This window comes from Python bivittatus, unplaced genomic scaffold, assembly GCF_059951505.1.
Source record: "Python bivittatus isolate LINGU-HERP-01145 unplaced genomic scaffold, Pbiv_v1 ctg000330_np1212, whole genome shotgun sequence".
NCBI lineage: Eukaryota > Metazoa > Chordata > Lepidosauria > Squamata > Pythonidae > Python > Python bivittatus.
This window is the reverse complement of record NW_028277058.1, coordinates 43,787,312-43,807,021: the sequence shown is the minus strand read 5'-3', so window position 1 is coordinate 43,807,021 and position 19,710 is coordinate 43,787,312. Positions and strand designations below refer to the sequence as shown.

General features: G+C 39.9%; 1 protein-coding gene across 3 annotated transcripts in view; it reads left to right on the top strand.

Annotated features, from left to right (window-relative positions):
• TBXAS1 (thromboxane A synthase 1) overlaps positions 1–17,803 on the top strand; it is a 237,952-nt gene extending 220,149 nt beyond the window's left edge. For all 3 annotated transcript variants that reach the window (XM_015889542.3, XM_025172010.2, XM_025171937.2), the window contains exons 11-14: positions 10,557–10,645; positions 13,688–13,825; positions 14,150–14,312; positions 15,734–17,803. In XM_015889542.3, coding sequence (XP_015745028.1) covers positions 10,557–10,645; positions 13,688–13,825; positions 14,150–14,312; positions 15,734–15,829 — 486 coding nt within the window. In that variant the 3' untranslated portion in view covers positions 15,830–17,803. The remainder of the gene's footprint in view (positions 1–10,556; positions 10,646–13,687; positions 13,826–14,149; positions 14,313–15,733) is intronic.
• The last annotated feature ends 1,907 nt before the right edge of the window (positions 17,804–19,710 follow it).

The following is a 19,710-nucleotide window of genomic DNA, read 5'->3' as shown; positions in this document are numbered from 1 at the left end:
GACCTTGCGTCAAGTCATATTTTGTGCAGTGAGAGCCTGAAAAGGTTCAGTATGAGAGTCATGTGTATGACCAATCTGCTGGTGTCTTCCTCAATCACCATGAGCAGAATGAGGTGATGATGTTCAGAAGAAAAACTATTTATTATTAACATTTAATATGCCTACAATCACTGGAAATACTCCAGGAGCCCTGTGGCATATGCGGAAAGCTATCAGGTCACAACTCAATCACAAAGGGGCTTGCTAAATTCATGTTTTCTTCTGAGGATCATAGGTATTAACATGGCTAGGAATATTTATTTACGCTGAGATACATCATGTGACTAGTACTCTATGAAAGTTAATGATGAATATGAAAAGGAAGTCAGGGCTGTAGACACAGTTCTCTTTTCCCATTTTATCTTCACGACAACCCTCTGACCTAGGCTAGGATGAGAGATAAAACTAGTTCATTATCCTCAGTGGCTGGGTTTGTGCAATTTGCTTGATTTGGATATGATGTTAGCCAATTTTCTGAATTTGCACGATGTATCAGTACCCTGAAACAGAAATAGCCAAGCAGGCTGGGTTCATACAGCATGGTAAATTACAAGAAAACCAAGCCAGGTTTTACACTAACCAAACTTAGTATATTGTGAAAATGCATATATTGGTCTTTAACTGGCTTGATTTATAGAAACCAATAAATATAGTCAATCTGTTTTGGTAATCTAGACAGTGCTGTCTGAAAGACAGGATAAAAATAGAGATAAGAAGTGATGGGGAGAAGACTGAATTGCAATGCAATCTGCAGGCTTGTAAAAGCTCACCAACCATTATATACATTCACAACACCAACAAGTCACATTTATATTCCAACTTTTTTTCCTGATTACTCAGAAATATATCATATTGTGTCTAATGGCGCTTACTCCATAATAACTGTTCATAAGATTCTAAATCTAGAAATAGATATTCCTAACTTCCCCAATCAGGGCTAGACATAGAAACAGGCATGTAAATATATAGATGTAATTAATACTCTTAAGGAAATATTATATGTATATGATGCAGTTGATAGCAGTGCATGAAAGCTTATGCTCTGATACATTTATTAGTCTCCAAAACAATCTTTTGTAGTTTGTTCCTTCTGCTCGTAGTTGTGCCATACAGTAATAAAACAGTTCAAAGTAATGATCTGTTATCCTTAAAGTAGACAAATATAGTATTCAGCCTTTCACTTGCCCAAGTTAAATCATAATTTAATGCTTTCATCTTTTCCCAGATTTTTTTTTTTTTAAGAGGAAGGCTGACAAAAAAGATCAAGGATGAGCCAATCTCATCTCAGCATTGGGCGGGGGTGAGAGGACAGATTTACAATGCATTTGAAACATAGGCACTTCATTGAGTACACAGAGGAATACTGCCATTAACACTTGGCAGCAGTCTATTGAGGTGATGCAAGAGGTGTGAATGGGAACAATCACCTCTTAAATTTCTGTCGGATGGAATTAAGAAAGAGAGAACACTCTCTTGTTTATTGGGCGGGGGGAGATGAGAGGAAGTAATGCTTGATACATGCCACTAAGCAAGCAAGTTGGAGATGAAAATATAAGTCTAGGGGATTTTTTTCAGATACTTCAATCTACAAAGTCAGAAATGTGATTCCTGAAACCATCGGGGTCACACTCAAGCCAGATGCTTCAAATGTTTTGCTTCACTTTCAGTCCTTGTGATTGTAAAGTTGGTTTCCTAAGTGTTAAACACTTGATGTATTAATTCTGTTTTCTCCTGGACTGTGATAATATGTACTTTATTGTACGTAATAGTAGGAGAATGGATCCTATGTAAATGATGCACGTCTCTATGAAATGCATTTGAGCATTTCAGACTAAAGTTAACAAATAAAGGTAAAGTGGCATTATAAAATATTTTGAAGATGTAAAAATGGAAGATTGTGAAACAATTGTCCTGTTGTCAAAATAAATAAAAACCATCTTTCAAGTTTTGAGCAAAGCCATGATGGTTGTGTCAGCACAGCTAAATCTTGGCGGAGATAAATCTAGTATTCAGGATTAGTTTTTCAATTACAAGCTCATCTAACCATAGTTTCTGTGGTGAACCAAAAGTTAGAATCACCTCCTATACTGGCATGGCTCACCCAACATTTGATTGAGACATTCATTTTGATATACAGATTTTCCTACATCCTGCGAAAAATAATTTTGACACCCAAAAATGTGACATGGGTATGTCTGTTCTGTCATGCAACATCTTTCTCCCAAATTAATACAAAGTTTTCCAAATTCAGTACATGCTAGCTAAACTGCAAGATCCAGTGTTGAAATGTGACAGCTCTGACTCAAGCTGAGAAGCCCAACTATAGGCATGTTGATGGTATTCATCGCATATTTGCAGTGAGAAACTCTGGAAGGCAGCACAGGGCCCACAATCCACCATTGCAGCAAACAGAGGAGTCGATATACAGAGGTCATTTTCTGGATTGTACCAGACTGCCAAAGGACCATAGATTGCTCAATTGTTTGTTCTTGCTTCGTTGAGCCATAGTTCCTAAACCAGATGGCTAGAACAGGATCGTGGGGTGTCTTTGTTGCCCCCTACTTGCTTGGCAGAAAGATGAGGGAAATGTTCATTTACATTTGTAATAATAATTTGTTCTCTTGTTAATGTTTCCTCTCACCCTGTTTTGAAATATCAGGTCAGCAGTCTGGATGTGCTCCTTGAGCTTCAGTTATTGGAATTGCTGGTAGCAGCTGTGATGATGATCACTTTTGCACAGTGATGCCTGGCATCAGCTGCAAACCTCCCAGATCCAGTGGGATTTGGCAGTGATGATCCATGCCTTGTTTGCATTCCACCCCGTGCATTGCAATACACTCTAAAAAAATGCTCGAAGTTGGAAGTGGCACCAAATATAACTAGGCTACTAGCCAATCCAGGATACAGAGATTATACAAAATCAGCACTGAACAATCTGAACTGGACGGTAGTTTTTACAAAGAACATTGACCTTTAAAGCCCAAAAAGGCTAATAGTCTGACTATCCAACAGACATCCTTTTCTTCTGAATCTGCAGGTGAGGTCCTTTTGAAGATGTTCCTACTGCCAGCAGCCTTCTTTCTCACAGGCAGGAGAGGGGCTTCTCCTGCATTGGCTGAAGAATTGCATCTCTCAGTGTTCAGGAAATCTATGAAGATGCATTTCCTTTATCAGTCTTTTCATTATTAAGATTTTATTATCAATCGTTTATGTTTACAAAGTTTTAATTGTGTTTTGGGTTTTGTTAGCTGCCTAACAAAACAAAACAAATTTAGTTATATAAAGTAAACTAAATAATTAAAATAAACAGATTCTGGACTCTTGAGGAAGAAAGATTTCTAGGTTCCCTGGAATAGCATATGCTAAATAGAATAGAGAGTCTATTGTAACATGTAGCTGTGACAAACCCATTTCTTAAGAGATGCTGTGATTTGATCTGGACAATAGTCAACGTACCTACAGAAAGTATAACCAAATTCTCTGACAGGCAGATCTGCTCTGCAGTGGTGACTATGACTCACAATCCCATTTTAAGTATGTATCAGGTGTTTGAGCTGTTCCAGCAAATTTGACTTGGCTGTTGAAAAAACTTGTAGGAAAGATCACAAACAAATTATTGTTATTGAAAACTCATGATTTCTTCAGACTCCATGCAAATAACTGAAGAAATGTAACTGGCAGGCTTTTTAACACAGACTTGCAGAAAGGTTTTTCTATCCAATGAAGGGTGAAGAATCTGAAGCCTCAACTGGCTTGTTTTTAATGTGTGTGTGTGTGTGTGTGTGTGTGTGTGTGTGTGTGTGTAATTTACATCCTGTATAGGAAGTTTCCTACCTTGGTGTCTTCACATATTAAGACCACAACTTCCAGCCTCGCTAACTGGAAATTCTAGAAAGTGTAGTCTTAGAGTCTCAGGAGGGCACCCGGTTGGTCAAAGATCCTCTACAGCAGTGCTGTCTACCGTGTGCCCACAATTAGCATCATCTACCTTTGCATTGCCCGGAGAGAACAGGAAGGTTACGGCATTGACTGGGTCCTTGATATCTTACACTGCACATTTTTTTGTCAATCCAAATGCATGTATGATTGGTCTTTTAAGAGTTTTTAAATATAGATACACCTTCAATTCTCCTTCAAAACCAGACACCCCCGATAGGTTATCCGTTCCTGCATTCTGCACAGATGTAATGGGAAATCTTTTTCCTTGCTGCTGCCTGCTTGGCATACAAAGTCTGGTAGATGAAAAGGGATTGAAAAGGAGCTCTGTTCAAGATCCACATGATCATCTTTGTTGGTGGGGGGGAGGGCGGCGTATGAAAATTCACCCTGCTGCTGATGTCTTTTAATATAAATACAAACTTGAGGAAATGAACATTTGATTAAACTAAACACATGGGCCTTTTATATCTACAGACCTTAATTTAAAGCATTGTCACCTCCACGCTGCAAATGCCAGCTGGAGAAGAAATGATTTAAATTTACCATCTGACTTCTAAGTGATACCACAAATGTCTGCTGAGATGTGCAGGAGGGTGGTGGAAACAAGGAAGAAAGAGGCAGGAGGATTGAAGATTCTTTATGGTAACATACCTGCAATAACTATTTCTGGATATTTTCATGGCTAGTAAGATTATATCTCAGGCAGAACAGTAATGCAAAAATTGTGTGGTGCTTAACTGCTGTGATACTCTTTGGACCCCTTTGGCTTCACTTTTATGTCATTTTCCATTAGGATGATAAGCTGGATTTTTTAAAAGAAATTCATATCCTCTCTTTGCCTTTTTTCCCCTTGGAAACTTTGCCATTTAGAGTTTGAATTGGGTGGGTTCTTACCCACGTATAATTTGGGAGCATGTTAGACCAACTTAAAATCAACTACAGAAAGTACAAAATGACTTAAAAAAAAAAAGTACTTTTTTGTGTAGAGAGAGAGAGGACTGTAAGCACTTTTTGATCTGAAGTAAGGATGACTTCCCCCAAAAACCCTGAATATACCACCGTTTAATACTTGACAGATACCCTGTGAATATGTGTGTGTGTATTTGAAACTCCTATGAGCACTAGAATCTGGGATATTTGGAAGGGAAGAATAAATTACAAATAAAATAAAGCACTGATTAAATAGGGCCTATACCCATGTATGTGGGTGTAGGCTTATTTCAGTTGCTTCTAATAAATGATCCATCTCTAAACAAATCACCCATTTATGGGCATTTTCCCCCATGGACCAACTTGATTTTGATTGCTGTTTATGGACTTAATCATCCTATAAGCCTTCTCCATTCATGCTTTCCAGATTGTGCTGAGAATTCCCAGTTTGACTTGATAATCTTAAGCTGAAAAAGAAAAGAAAAAGTGAAGCATTTTAATGGTTTTGCTGTTGGGTTATTATGAATTAGATCCCAAAGCTTTATCCAGTGTATGTAGGACTTTAATTTGCCATGGCTAACTTGGTCTATTTATTTCAACCTGAACAGTCCTATCTCTGTCTCAACATTCCCTGATGTAGGTCATGGGGAATATTTGCTGAAGCACACTATTAACTCATGTTGCAGTTCATTTTCATTAATATGAAAGATGGTCAAAGCTGATGTGGATGCTAATAGGGGAAATATTCTTCTAACCCTAGTATTTAAAGCTTCTATTTTGAGATCCCTAAATCTGATTATTAGTCTACAAATAAAAACTCCTGGCCAGTAAAATTAAGGCCCCCCCCCCCCCGCTTTGTTGAGGACCACTGAATAGATGAATGTGCTTTAAAAATGCAGGTCTTTTTGCACTTGATAATGGTACAGGACAGCCAATCAATATGACAGTGGCCAAAATGCCCTGTGTTTTGCCCAAGTGAACTGAAAGGACATTATAATTAAGCTACTGCCTGTTTAATTAGGTTTATTATTGTCAGACTCAGGCCAGTGTTTGGGGGGAAGCAAGTGGAAGGAGAATAACACTAGGGTTGACAGGTTTTCACTAGGATTGACACATTTTTGCCACAGCTGTGCAGTGATCTGGATTTGAAAGGGAAGAGGTGATTCAGAGCATGGTTCATGCTCATGTAACACTTGTCAGCAGCTCCTTAAAGAAGAGGTATCTTTCCCTCGGTCATCCGAGACTAAGAAAAGACCCATTTGATTTAAGGAGGTGCTGACAGCGATAGGTGCGATGTGCATCCACAGGCCCTTTGAATCACCTTTTCCCCTTTGAATCTAGACTACTGTATAGCCCTAAAGTTCACTCCTTTCTTGAAGGGGTGTCAGGAAGCAAAGGGATTTTGAAATTTTGCAAATCAAAATGTCCCACCCCTTTCTCTTTGACTGCTGCAGAAGCGCTGAAGGTAGAAGAAAGACAATAGGAAAATATCATGATTTGCTCTCTTCAGTCCCTCAAAAAGGAAATCCATGATATTTATTAATTAATTTATTATTTATTTTTATTCAATTCAATTTCTGCAGCTGCTCATCTCAGACAAGTGACTCTGGGCAGCAAACAATCATAAAAAGAGTTAAAACCATTACAAACATCAAACACACAGACACACAATCTCCTGTCACCCCTATGGGTGGTACGTGTCTTCCTCAATCTCGGGTCTTCTACCAGAGGCCTGGGAGTTTGAGGGTTCTGCGCAGTATCTTAGCTGTTCCTAGCACTGCACTCTTCTGGACAGAGAGCTCTGATGTTGCTCCTGGGATATGTTGGAGCCACTCTCCCAGCTTAGGAGTCACAACCCCAAGTGCCCCTACTACCACTGGGACCACTTTCCACATCCTATCTAGTTCCTCCTTCAGGCCCTGGTACTTCTCCAGCTTCTCATACTCCTCCTTCCTGATGTTGCTGTCACTTGGTATTGCTACATCTATCACCACCACTGTCTTTTGGTCCTTGTTTCCTACCACAATGTCTAGTCCTTGTCTACTACCATGATGTCTGGTTGATATATATAGCAGCTGACAAAATTATAACCTTAAGTATCAATATAGCAGGCAACAGGGCCCTTAACACACTCGGGGTCACAGGCCCAGGCACATAACCAGGGCTTCAAGGCCTTATGAAAGGCCAGAAGGGTCAGGGACATCCTAATCTCTAGAGGGAGGATGTTCCAGAGGGCAGGGGCTACAGCAGAGAAGGCACGCCTCCTAGTCCCAGCCAGCTGACATTCCTTAGCTGATGGGACCCGTAGCATGCCCACCCTGCTGCATCAAATTGGTCCTGTTTGTTTTATTAAGAATTGATATCTTGTGGTCCTGATACAGCTTTTGAGAGACCATAAGATTGCAATTTCAGAAATTCAGAGATTCAAATAAGGATGACCAAATGTAGCAGTGTTTAGTGATAATTTTTGCTTGCCCAAGCTTTGTCACTGGAATCTTTCACTCTTGAAAAATGTACGGCTGGGGCTTCTTTATAATTTTGTATCAAGCTTTGATATGATTTCTACACATACACACATATAGTCCTTTTGGGACTAATACTTCAGAATGTAGGTGGAAAAGTTTCAAGCATGAATGCCTCCTTGCATTAAAGAAGACCAAACAAAACCCCCAAAGAATCCTCTTTCCATAAAGGAAAGTGGCACATCAGGGAAAAAACTAGCTTAGAATCCTTCTTCCTGACTTACTACCTTTTTGTAAGTAGGAAATTTATGAAATGGGAGAGAAATCAAACATGCAACAATCCTCTTGGGTTGTATAATTTCAGAAAGACAGTATTAGTTGCTTTTTCTGGCTATTCAAACATACCTTTGTCACAAACTCCATGTTCAAATGATTTTCAGGCCTTCACTTTTCACACTGATTGGGTATATGTAATAAAATCCAGGCTGGGCATTGCACCTCCAGTTTTGAATGGACACCAGGGATCTCATGTGGTCTCCCCACAATCTCCGTAAGCACAGAACCTGCTTCAGGTAACAGCTCTAGAAGAGATTCAGTTTAAAACCCACCCAGATTCTGTCTTTACATTTATCAGTAAGGTAATAGCAAATGTGTGCAGCTGAGTGTCTCCAAACCTGTCTAACATTATCAGGTTTCCCTGACCTCTCTTGACCTGGTAGGAAATTGAGATGGATCTAGTTTAGCTGGAAGCTTATCCTGACCCTAGAAACTGAGGAAGGTCAGACATCTGTGCCTATTTTTGTGTAGTCTTTTAGTAAACTTTGATCTGTGTGATCAGGACATGTAGCTGGCATGTTTGCTGACCCTGGAGTAGATAGTGATGCATTTCAGGAAGAGCAATAAGAACAAGATAAATAATTATCATACATTGATTTTAATTGAATGTAAATGCAATGAAATGAAATGTAGTTTTGACCGTGACCTCATTCCAGTCCTTACATGCTTGTTAAGACACACAGACCCAAGTTCAGTTCTTCCAATTGCTTGGCCTGTACTAGGCTTCCGTTCCCATAATCTCTGAAGGACATGGCCAGTAATCATAATGGGGTAAGAATTGTGGGAATTATATTCTAACACAACCAACAGACACCTTGTTAAGGAAGGTTCCTTAAAATTAATATGAAATGTTAACATAAAGTATCTCGTAGTGCTTTATTAGAAGTGAATGTTCAGGCGTTGTAAGTGTTCTGCTTGATTCGCATAATTGGCATGTATAGTTTTGCTGCCCTCACCTGGCACGTCAGAGTAATATTTTGTGCCTTCCTTCCTTATTGCCTTCTGACCATTCTCAGTGGCAAGGGTGGGCAGATAATAGATTAGTAAGAAAACCTGGAAAAACTTGGTGGCATTTTGGAAGGGAGGGCTGGAAGATGCCAACTGCTTTTTTTGTTCAATTTAAAACCCAAAGAGGAAATGTAAAATAGTATTAATTCTGTATCCAAAGATGCTATTCAGTATAAGATCAATAGATTGGATTCATATTCTTTTTCTTCCTATGGGAATGTGCCTTGAGGAATAACCAGATCAAGATACTTCTGCCAGCAGATATGATGTTTGTCAATGCCCAGTTTTCTTTGCTACTCCCAGAAGGTTGGGGGCTATGCATTAGGGGACAGCAAGTGAATGAAAGGGAACAATCCCATTTCTTGTCAGCAGGATTCCTACACTGTGTTAGAAGCAAAGGGGAAAAAAACCTTGTATCTATGATGGGCAGAGTCTGGATCCAATCCACTGTGATTCGTGGATGTTGGAAATAGGCTTTTCATCACATTTGCAACCCAGCCTTTCTCCAGCAAGCTGAGTTGCAGTCATGACAATAGTGGAAATTGTTCCATTTTGTCCTCACAACTACCCTGAAACCTAGGATAGAATGAGAAAGCATGACTACTAGGAGTCTGACATATATTAGCACACTGATCTTTTTTGGAAGATTGTAAAAAATAAATGCATTTTAGGCAGCAGAGAAAGCACCATTCTGTGTGTGTAATCTTGTCCTAGGCAATGGAAACTTTTGCCCAACAGCAACTTTTCTTCATTTGGCACTGTCAAATATATGGCACTGTCAGATACCATTTCCAAGCATTCTCACCTAGCTGGACTATCCAGACAAATCTACTGTAGTTGACTCCCTTCCCTTCCCTTCCCTTCCCTTCCCTTCCCTTCCCTTCCCTTCCCTTCCCTTCCCTTCCCTTCCCTTCCCTTCCCTTCCCTTCCCTTCCCTTCCCTTCCCTTCCCTTCCCTTCCCACCCAATTTACCCAAACCCAGGACAGCTCACATAAAAATGTAATATCACAAAACCACATTTTAAAACAGCACAACAAAACCATAATTAAAACCAGCAGTGTCTGCAGGGAGGGTGGGGATATAAGAAAGAACTCAAGAGGGTGGCCATAACCATGTGATCAAAACTCCACCCTGCATTGGGACATGCATAAAAAGGGAGAGGGCTTTAATTGCACATTTGTGGCCATCATCTTGACTTTTCTGAACCCTTCCCTGGGGAAAGCCCTTCCCTGAGCCTTTGGCTTTCCTGAACACTAAAAGTGCAGGGCCATGGGGGGTTGGAGGGTGGGAGTGGAAGGTAAGCTGTGACTGTCACAGGCCAGCTTCTGGGATACCTTTCCTGGCTAGCCACACAGAACATGCAGGTTCTCTTTAGGGAACATGATTCTGTACAGCTGCACCCTAGCCCTAGAGAGCATGAGACATCCAAACCAGCATTCTGAATTGTACTTGGAAACATTCCAACCACCAATGCAGGACCTACCATACAGATGTCCCACTGCTGAAACAATGCTCTTTTGCCAGCATGTGGGCTGCCACATTGTCTATGGACTAAATTTTCAGGTAATCTTCAAAGTCAACCTTCCTTATAGATCTTTTCAGATCCCTATGTAAAAATACTGTAAAACCTAGGTGCAGTCTTTCATCAAGAAATATCATTTGCTTACTCATCTTTCTTTTTTGCTGTTAGCATTTTTGTTCAATTATTTTGATTCTCTGCTGTTTGGTTGGTACCTCATGCTTTCATGATGTGTTTCTGGTGGCCATTGTGATGCTAAGAAACAGGTAAAATATAAATATTTTGTTAAAATAATAACCACTTTTCCTCCCCATTCCCACAGGACATTCCAAATTATGAAAATATACAGGAACTCCCATATCTTGATATGGTGATAGCAGAGACTCTGCGCATGTATCCTCCGGCATTCAGGTTAGTAAGATAGGAGACCGGGTGGCTTCTGAAGCATCTTTTCTTTCTTATGTAGGTGATTCACTCCATTCCAGACTATGAATGTGACTCTTCTCTCAATCTGTAAGGAGTTTGGATAGTTGCTCAGTTGCCAGGCTTTCTCTGGATCTTGAATCAGTCCTAGGTGCAATACAGGATGCTCCAAAATTCTTAGTGCAGTTTTAAGCTTTCATAACTTCAGAAGTATAAATGCTACAAACTTAACCAAAAAAAATCATTTCAAAGTTTAATGATTCAAATTTATTTTACATTTACTTAGTTTTGTGAATTTGGAATAATACACTTTTAATTTTTTGTTTCAGTCCCTCTGTTTGAAAAATGGCAAATGTTGGGGGGAAAAAAGTCAACTGCATTTGCTGGTTAGCTGAATTCAAGTCACAAACAGCAGTAAGAAGAAAATTCACTTCCCATTATAAGGAGGAGGCTCACTGCAGAAATTTAATTAACAACTGGATGAAAAAAATCAGAGAAACTGGCTCATTTCACGACAAGCCTAGATCTAAGAGATGCTGAGCAAGCAAAGAGAAATTAAGAAGGCATTTGAACAGAGATCCCCAAAATCAGTGCACCATACAGAGAGGATGAACTAAACATTCCAAAACCCACAGTGCCCAGAACTCCATAAGCAAGCTTACAAGGTTATACAGGTAGTCCTCATTTAACATCCACTTGTTCAGCAACCATTCAAAGTCACAACAGGCCTGAATGAGGGGTACTTATGATGGATCCGTGTAGTTGCGGCCATTATGACATTCCTGCAGTCACGTGATCACGATTCAGGCACTCAGCAACTGGCTCACAATTATGATGTGCAGCATCCCGTGGTCACATGATTGCCATTTGCAACCTTCACTGCTGGCTTCCAATGAGCAAAGACAATGGGGAAACTGCCAAGAGGTTGCAAATGGCGATCATGTGACATTATGCCTAGTGACCATGCAGGAGTCACTTCACTATGGCAACCAGACTGCTGCAACTGCTGTCATAAGTTAGTGTGATCGTATAACATTGCACTTTACAACTGTGTTGTTTAGCGTTGGAGTTGCTGGTCCCAGTTACCATCAGTAAGTGAGAACTACCTGTAGTTGTTCACATGATAATGAAGATTACTGTGCAAGGTTATGCAGCTGACTTTTCCTTCAACATTTGCCAACAAATATTGTACAACAAAAAATTAAAATTAAAAATATATTATTCCACTTTGATAGATGGGAAAATGGATAGATATATCTTAAGATGTGCAAATGCTGGCAGAAAGAGAGTAGATTGTACATGGCCTATTGACAGGAATGATTATCAAAAGAAACAAAAATGCACATGCTTAGGAACATGATTCTGCCCATGTTGTTAGAGCTGGATCTGTTGGGAGGAACTACTAAAAACAAGTTGAACGTTGTGGCAGTGGGATATTGAAGAGGCAAGAAGAGATGGGTCGAAGAATTAATAGTGTTTGAACTAATACAGACTGAATCCAGAAATGAATCCAGGTTGAAGGAAAGATGTTGAAATGATTTGGTTATAGAGAGAATAAATTAGGACTTCTTTTCAGAAAGAGAAAGCGAGACCTTTAAAGAATGAAAGGAAATGTATAAATGTATATTAGAACTTGATGGAATCATGTATGGTTGAATGAATAGACTGGTATGGTAAATGAATTAGCACAAACTAGTTTGAATTAGATTTCTGTGTGCTTATCTTGTACTTTTCCTTGCTTAATACTTTCTACTCTTTTTGTGTGCTTTGCATAATATTGCTTACCCCAGAAGACAATAACGTGTTGGGTCTGTACAGTATTTGCACCTTTATGTCAATATAAAGTCAATTATAAAGAATATAAGCATATTCTCAATAGCCTTTCTAGCATTTGAAATCAAACTGAGTCCAGTACTTTTAAATCAGGCGAGAGCTGGTTTTGTTTTCAACCATACCTTCCCTCTTTCCATCAGAAATTTCAAACTGTTTCCTTTTTTTATTTTAAAACAATGCAAAGATAAACTTTCAAAATGCAAAGCTGCTTTAAAAAAAATCAGGAAATAAAATTGTCAGAGGATTATTGTGGGTAATCAAAAGCAGCAGTTAAGAATAAAAGAGACAAATACTGGAAAACATTTTAACTTGGCAATAAAGAATAATGGTGTTGGAACCATGCAATATGACTTCAGATGGAAGGAGCAAAAATGGACTCAGCATGTAGGAGAAGGAAATATTTCAGATTTCCTTCTCCCAGGTAGCTCACAGGCTTTATAAAGCTGAAACAAAAATGGCACTCCACTTTGGCTGCTGAATTCAGACAAAGCAAAATAAGGATTGCTTTGCAAAAATTCAGCAATGTGGTGGTCAAATGAAGGGAATTCATGCACAACACTGAATCTTTTTAGATGTTTTCCCCTATCATAGTGTACCCCAACAAGGCTGAGTCATGATGTAAATGCCCAAGTGAGTCATGTCATCATATAGCATAACTTTACCTGCATTCTGGGCAGAAAAACTTAATAGCCATCAGCTGGTGGACAGGCTGATGGCTATCTCACTGAATACTGAATATTTATAGAGCAAGTCTCTCTTCCTCCTCCTCCTCCTCCTCCTCCTCCTCCTCCCTTGTTTCTGGATGCTTTAATTTAGGATGAGATTGTTAGCTGCCTAGAGCCTTCATGATTGGGTGGCATATAACCAGATGAATGAATAAATACATACCTTTCCCATTTTGAGACATAAGTTGTTATGTGGGACTACTTCTCTCAGTCCTAGTTAAAACAAGTATCAGTTGTTCCTAGAAACAAACTAGAAGCCAAGGACTAGCTTTTAAGCACTAGCAAAATATTCAATTTCATCAGCTCCCCTCTTGCTGTCTAATGATTATCTTTGCAATTATTCTAGTAATACTTTTCCTACTTACACAGCAGCCTGGTTCTGAAATGGCTTACAAATGAAGGCTTCTTAAAGTACTTCATTCTCATGTTTTTGTTTTCTTATTTCTGGAATACACACTCTTTGCTCTTGTAGGTTCACCCGGGAAGCAGCAAAAGACTGTTTAGTGCTGCAGCAACATGTCCCTGCTGGGGCTATCATAGAAATTGCTGTTGGACACCTCCATCACAATCCAAAGTTCTGGCCAGAACCTGAAAAGTTTATTCCTGAGAGGTACATGGACTGCTAGTATTTCTTTGTTCAGGCCAATCAAATCACAATATTATTTATTGTACAGATAATAACAAAAAGAAAAAAGGGGGGAAGTTATGCTCATAAAAGAAAGAGTTTATATGGCAGGGTCCATGTGTTATGCTAAACAAACTAAACCAATTATGGCATAGTGCAAAATGCGTACCCTCCCACAGAGCACAATGTGTGAATGGAACTACTATGTCTTAATCATCAAACAAGTCATTTAGTGCCTATGCAGTATTTTAAACTAGAAAAGGCAAATGGAAAGCCATTTCTCATCCAATGTTTTAATCTTGCCCACAGGTTTACATCTGAGGCTATGCAACAGCAGCATCCTTTTGCTTATCTGCCCTTTGGGGCAGGTCCTCGTGGCTGCATTGGCATGAAGTTGGGTTTGATGACAATAAAAATTGCATTTCTAAGAATTTTGCAGAGGTTCATGTTCAAAACCTGCCCCGAGACCCAGGTTTGTGCCCCCCTAAATGATCTCCCCCCTAAATGATCTCAGTCCTCTGAAGCCCAGTCTAATTTCTTGTGTGAACCCAACCAATGACTCCCCACACACTTTCCCCCACCTAGATCATTCTTTGAAATGAAGCCAATACCTGGTCTCGGACATTGTTAATTCTAAGGGGCAAACTACACCATTTGTGAAATAGATGGCATGGAACTGCTCCTCCTTTAAAAAAAAAATGCATTGTATGGATGGTTAATCTTTTTGCCATTAAATTCTGCCCCTTTTTTCAGCCTCCTAGGTTTGAGGTTTACAACTTGGTATCACTAAAAGGGGCATAGTGGCAATCTTTGGCTTTGGGGGGGGGATTTGGGGGGAGCTTGGGGTATGTTTAGCAAAATGGATGTGTTAAGCCTGTAAGTTAACAAACTTATTTCAGTATTTTTAACTTCAAGAATAAGCAAAAGGGGAAAAAAGCCTCACGCCACCATAAACTGGTGATTTGCCGTCAAATTTTGTGATGTAATCTTGGAGGCTTCAGGAACTATATTATTGAAAACAAAGTAAGTGCAGGTTGACCAAATCCCCTTCGGAATCACCATGAGTATGATGAGGTGTTTAATCTTTTGTCCTCTTGTCCCTTATTTTGAAAAATTCATATATGTACTCCATAAAATGGTAGTTTTTTACAATCTACTGGTACAGATTGGTTGTTTTTCACTCCAAGAGGAGGACATGGAATTAAGCTCAGAATCTCAGTTGGGCCACTCTTCATTTACTCTAGACTGTGTTTAAGCACCATGTGCTCAACATATAAGATGTCATGTAGGTTGCTCTGAAGGGTATATCTCAGGCTCCCTTGGTGGATCATAGGCTTCTTTTGAAAAATAAAATAGATACTGCAAGCCTGAGACCTGCTTAACATTGTCCCATCTCAACCTTGGCAACTTTAAGACATGTGGACTTCAACTCCCAGAATACCCCAGCCAGGTAGCTGAGGTATTCTGGGAGTTGAAGTCCACATGTCTTAAAGTTGCCAAGGTTGAGAAACCCTGCCCCAGTATATTCCTAAAACAAACCCTGCAGCACACTGGAATGAAGGATTGGTTGTCAGCTAGATTGTCTACCATGGTTGATCTGACTGGAGAACCCCCCGAGAAACCTGCAAAGCATTTCAGGTTCATTTGTTAGATTTATATCTCACATTTTCTCCAGGAGCTCTGGGCAACATGTATAGGACTCCCTTTATTTTTTCCCTGAAGAATCAGCTTGAACCTGGGCCTCTCTAGTCCTAGTTTCATGTCTGCTATTCTAGCTCCCTCCCAACTCACACAGATATGAAGCCTGGGAGGTGTAGGGTAGAGTGTTCACTTTCCTACATTATTGATGCTTCCTAACTTGCTTTGCATTCTCTTTCTTCACCCTCTGCCCAGATCCCTTTGCAGGTCAAATCTCACAGTACACTAGGACCACGGGATGGCATCTTCATCAAGATTGTTTCTCGTTCAGATAGTAGCATCATTCCATAAGCTTTGGCTTACCCCATGCTGAAACTTATTTGTAATATGGAAAAAACCTGTTAAAAGCATCAAAGCTCCTACCCCAGAACATCCTGTTCAGACCGCTCTTCTGCTATCTGAAATCTCTGTGGTCTGCCTTTTAGCCTTATAAGTCATATTAGAATGCTAAATTCTAAAGTCAAGTTAAACCTCTGTGCTCACAAACTTAACATTATAATGACTGATATGTGTGCTGCACTTTGAAAACATGTTTAATTTTTTTTGGTGGGGGGAGAATTTGCTAATAATGAAGATGGGATACTCACAAAATAAATTGTTTTAGTTGTTTAGCTGTTGAGCATTAAAAATATGATTCTTAATACATTTCAGGTTGTTATAACTGGTCAGTGGTCTGATTAGCCTTTATCTCCTGGTACAGTTGTTCCTTTCCTGTCCAAGGTCACAGGCAGATTCACTTAGACAATTCTGCACCCCAAGATGTAACTGACAATCTTGAATCTGAGTGTGTCTCGGCCTTTCTTCCCACCAGAAATCAAACAAGGCAGCCTTCTCCAATCTGGTGATAGACTATAACCTTTTTCATCCTCTGGTGGGCTTGGCTAATGGTGTGTTCCAAATTGCAAAAAGCTAAATGAAAACCAGTTTATTCATCCAACTTCTCACGGCCTGTGGTTTTCACTGACCCCTCAATCGCATTCCTGACCTTTCTTTGAACTCTGTATTAGCACCAAGGTTTTTCCCTTAACTGATTTTTTCTCCTTTTTTCATTTTACTAAACTTTTTCTTAATCTTGTAAGATTAATGAGGTGTAATTTTAATTTTTTAAAAGGTTTACACTTTCAGTCAAGAAACTTCAACATAAACATAAATCTCCAGAAAGACCTAAGGATATTCCAGTCATGGGAAATGTTTTTTTGTACGCTCTCTCTGTCTAGGGTGGTGCAAACAAGCCTTCACAATCCCAAATGAGGTGCCATCTTTCTCCCAAATTTGCACTGAATCGTACAATTAGGTTTAGCAGAATGCCAGCTCTAGTCTGAATAGTGTTTACATGAATGGGAGGCATTAAACATTAACATTTAATGTTAAACATTTCACATTAATACATTCATATAGCAATTAAAATATGCTGACATACTGAAGACTGAGATGGGGGTGAATTATATGTGGCCACAAACCCATTGTTAACAGAGTTTACCACCCTTTTGACACAGGAATCACATAAGCAATGTATCGCGAGCCATAAAACAGGCTTAACAAAAATTTTACCAGTTCCTATTACCACAAAATAGAATATTCCAGGCCCAACTCTGTGTGATATCCCCTCTAATCCTCTTGCTATAAAAATGATAGGACTTGGTGCAATTCTGGGAAGAAAGCTTAGGGGTGAGAAAGCACATGATATTCAGTGCAAAACTAAAGCAAACCTTTAGGCAAACATCGTATAAAACTATGCGTAGACGGAGTGGGCAAAGAGAAAATTATTACACAAAAATTCACAGGATCTTTAATAATGGTTAGCCATCCAGAATTACGCTTGTGAAATGGGCAGCCATGTGATAAAGGAAACTAACATAAATAAAATAAAAGGGAAGTTTATGACTTCTTTCCCAGCCTGAAGACTGGCCAGAGTGACAGGTCCAATTTTTCCCATCAAGCTTTCCTTGTCATTTCTAACAGCATCTGCAGAATTGCACCCACTTTAAGGGAGAAGGGCACCAGATTTTGTCACCGTGGGTTGCACCACCTAGCTGATCTTGGGCTGAAGTCAACAAGCTAAGCGGGATCAGGCCTGACTATATGTGGCTGAAAGATCACCAGGAAATCCTGAGGTTGCAGACTAGACTGGGAAATTGAAAAAGATAAGCCTGGAGGAAAAGAACAGCAAGCCACATTTGTATTGTGGCTTGGAAATGTCTCCTAAAGACCTAAAAGGATGTAGCCATTTAGTCATTGGGGATCATACTCACCTCAAGCACTTTTACCCCCAATATTAACCTTTATTGCAGTGTTGTCCAAACTTGGCCACTTTAAGATAGTGGACTTCAACTCCCAGAATTCCCCAGCCAAGTTTGGACAACACTGCTTTATTGGAAAAGATGTCCTTTTCCTCCCCTGCCTCCCACTTCCATTACAGATAGCAGGTGTTTCTACAGTTAATGCTGTGCTGTGTAATGCGAAGCCTCTGTAATAAATGAACTTACTTTAAATTACAGGAAGGAAAGGCACCCGTTGAAAGCCAACTCCCTGGCAGGCCTCTTATGAGCCAAGGAGTAGTATGGATCCCCTGCTACGAGGCTGGGAGATCACCTAGGCTGGAAGGGTCAGCCATTGGGTGCCATCTGCCAATTCTCACTGGCTCTTGCTCCCCTAAAGGCAGGTGGTTGTCTATGTCTCAAGGGTTCCCAATCACAGCAAAGGGGAACAGATTCAGCTGACTGTGGTGCAGAGCATATAAGCTATTTTGCCTGTGGGTTTACACTACCCCTTTGCTGTGGGCTGTTTCAATTGTGTGTGTGCACTGTTTGGCTGGTTGTGTGCATTTTACTGGGGTGGGGGTGCAGTTGTGCTTTTTTGCTGTCTTTCTTTACCACTTTTGAAGTTAGAATTGGATTATGCTTTGGGGAGCGAAGCTAATTCATGGTTGATATCTGGATCCTGTCTTGTGTAACCCAGATTCTTGATCAAGTTCCTTGTGTCCATACCTCATCAAGGTATGTTCAAACAGAAAACAGGTCCAAAATAATGCATTTGTATTTTAGAGTTAAGGCACCAGCCCACCGCTCTCTGCCTTTTTGTGGGACAAGTTCATTTTAGTATCTGTGAAACAGCTATTTTGTTGACTGCCTTACATTCCCAGTGAAAAGGCAGGGTATGATCCAGATTAAAATAACTCGGCAGTAATTTTTGGAGTAGGTAAGCTCCATGGCTGCCATTCCACGAGAGCATTCATGACAGGCTTTCAAAGCTCCAACTAGGCCCACCTTCCCAAAAAGTTGGGGAATCTTTTTTTTTTTTTACCTGAGCATTTGCTATTGTTGGAAACTATCACTGTAAAAAGAGAAGCTTTCAAACTACTTCAGAGTTCTCCCACTTTCAGAGATACTTTATGAACAGAACGACTAAGATTAGAAATGAATTTGCTCTTTTTCAGCTGTAGGGCCATCATGTTTCACCAGGTCAGAGCAGGAGTACATGTAACCAACAAAAACTTTCTAGTTCAATTAATAGCAGCTCCCAGGTGTATCAGGCAGATGTGAATCTAGTGGTTTGGAGGCACAGGGATGGAAGTTGGTATCTTATATGGAGGATGTGGACTCTATCACTGACCCATAACTTGATGATTAAATTGAACTCCAGGGCATTGAATCTGTTACAACAGCAGCCACAAACATTTGTACTCCTAAGTGATTTCAGTACCAAAATTAAGTAACAAATGTGTTTAAGGCCTACTGAGAAACAGAAGCAGGCAACAGATCTGAGTATATCACCAGTGCTTGAGATTAACCACTTACCAATGACATCTCTACCAGTGATGGTACTGCCTTATCCTCCAAGCCTGCAAAAACAGTGCCATTCAACACTCTTTTTCTTGAGGTTCAGACATCACTTGGGAGCATTGCAATGCAGTTAGAATTTCCATGCCATATATACGTAGAACAGCAGGACGTCGTTTTCCTTATGATTAGAGAGTCCTAAATAGAAGAACTAGAATGCACCAGTGGCTAGAACTAGAGGCCAGATTACATAAAGATACAATAAAATTGGAGAGATAGTTATCTATATTAGAAGTGGTACAGACCTAAAAGGAACTTCATATATAAATTCATTCCACTGCAGTGTTACTAACTGCAAGGAAGTAAACCGAAAAGTATGAACACCTGACTTGC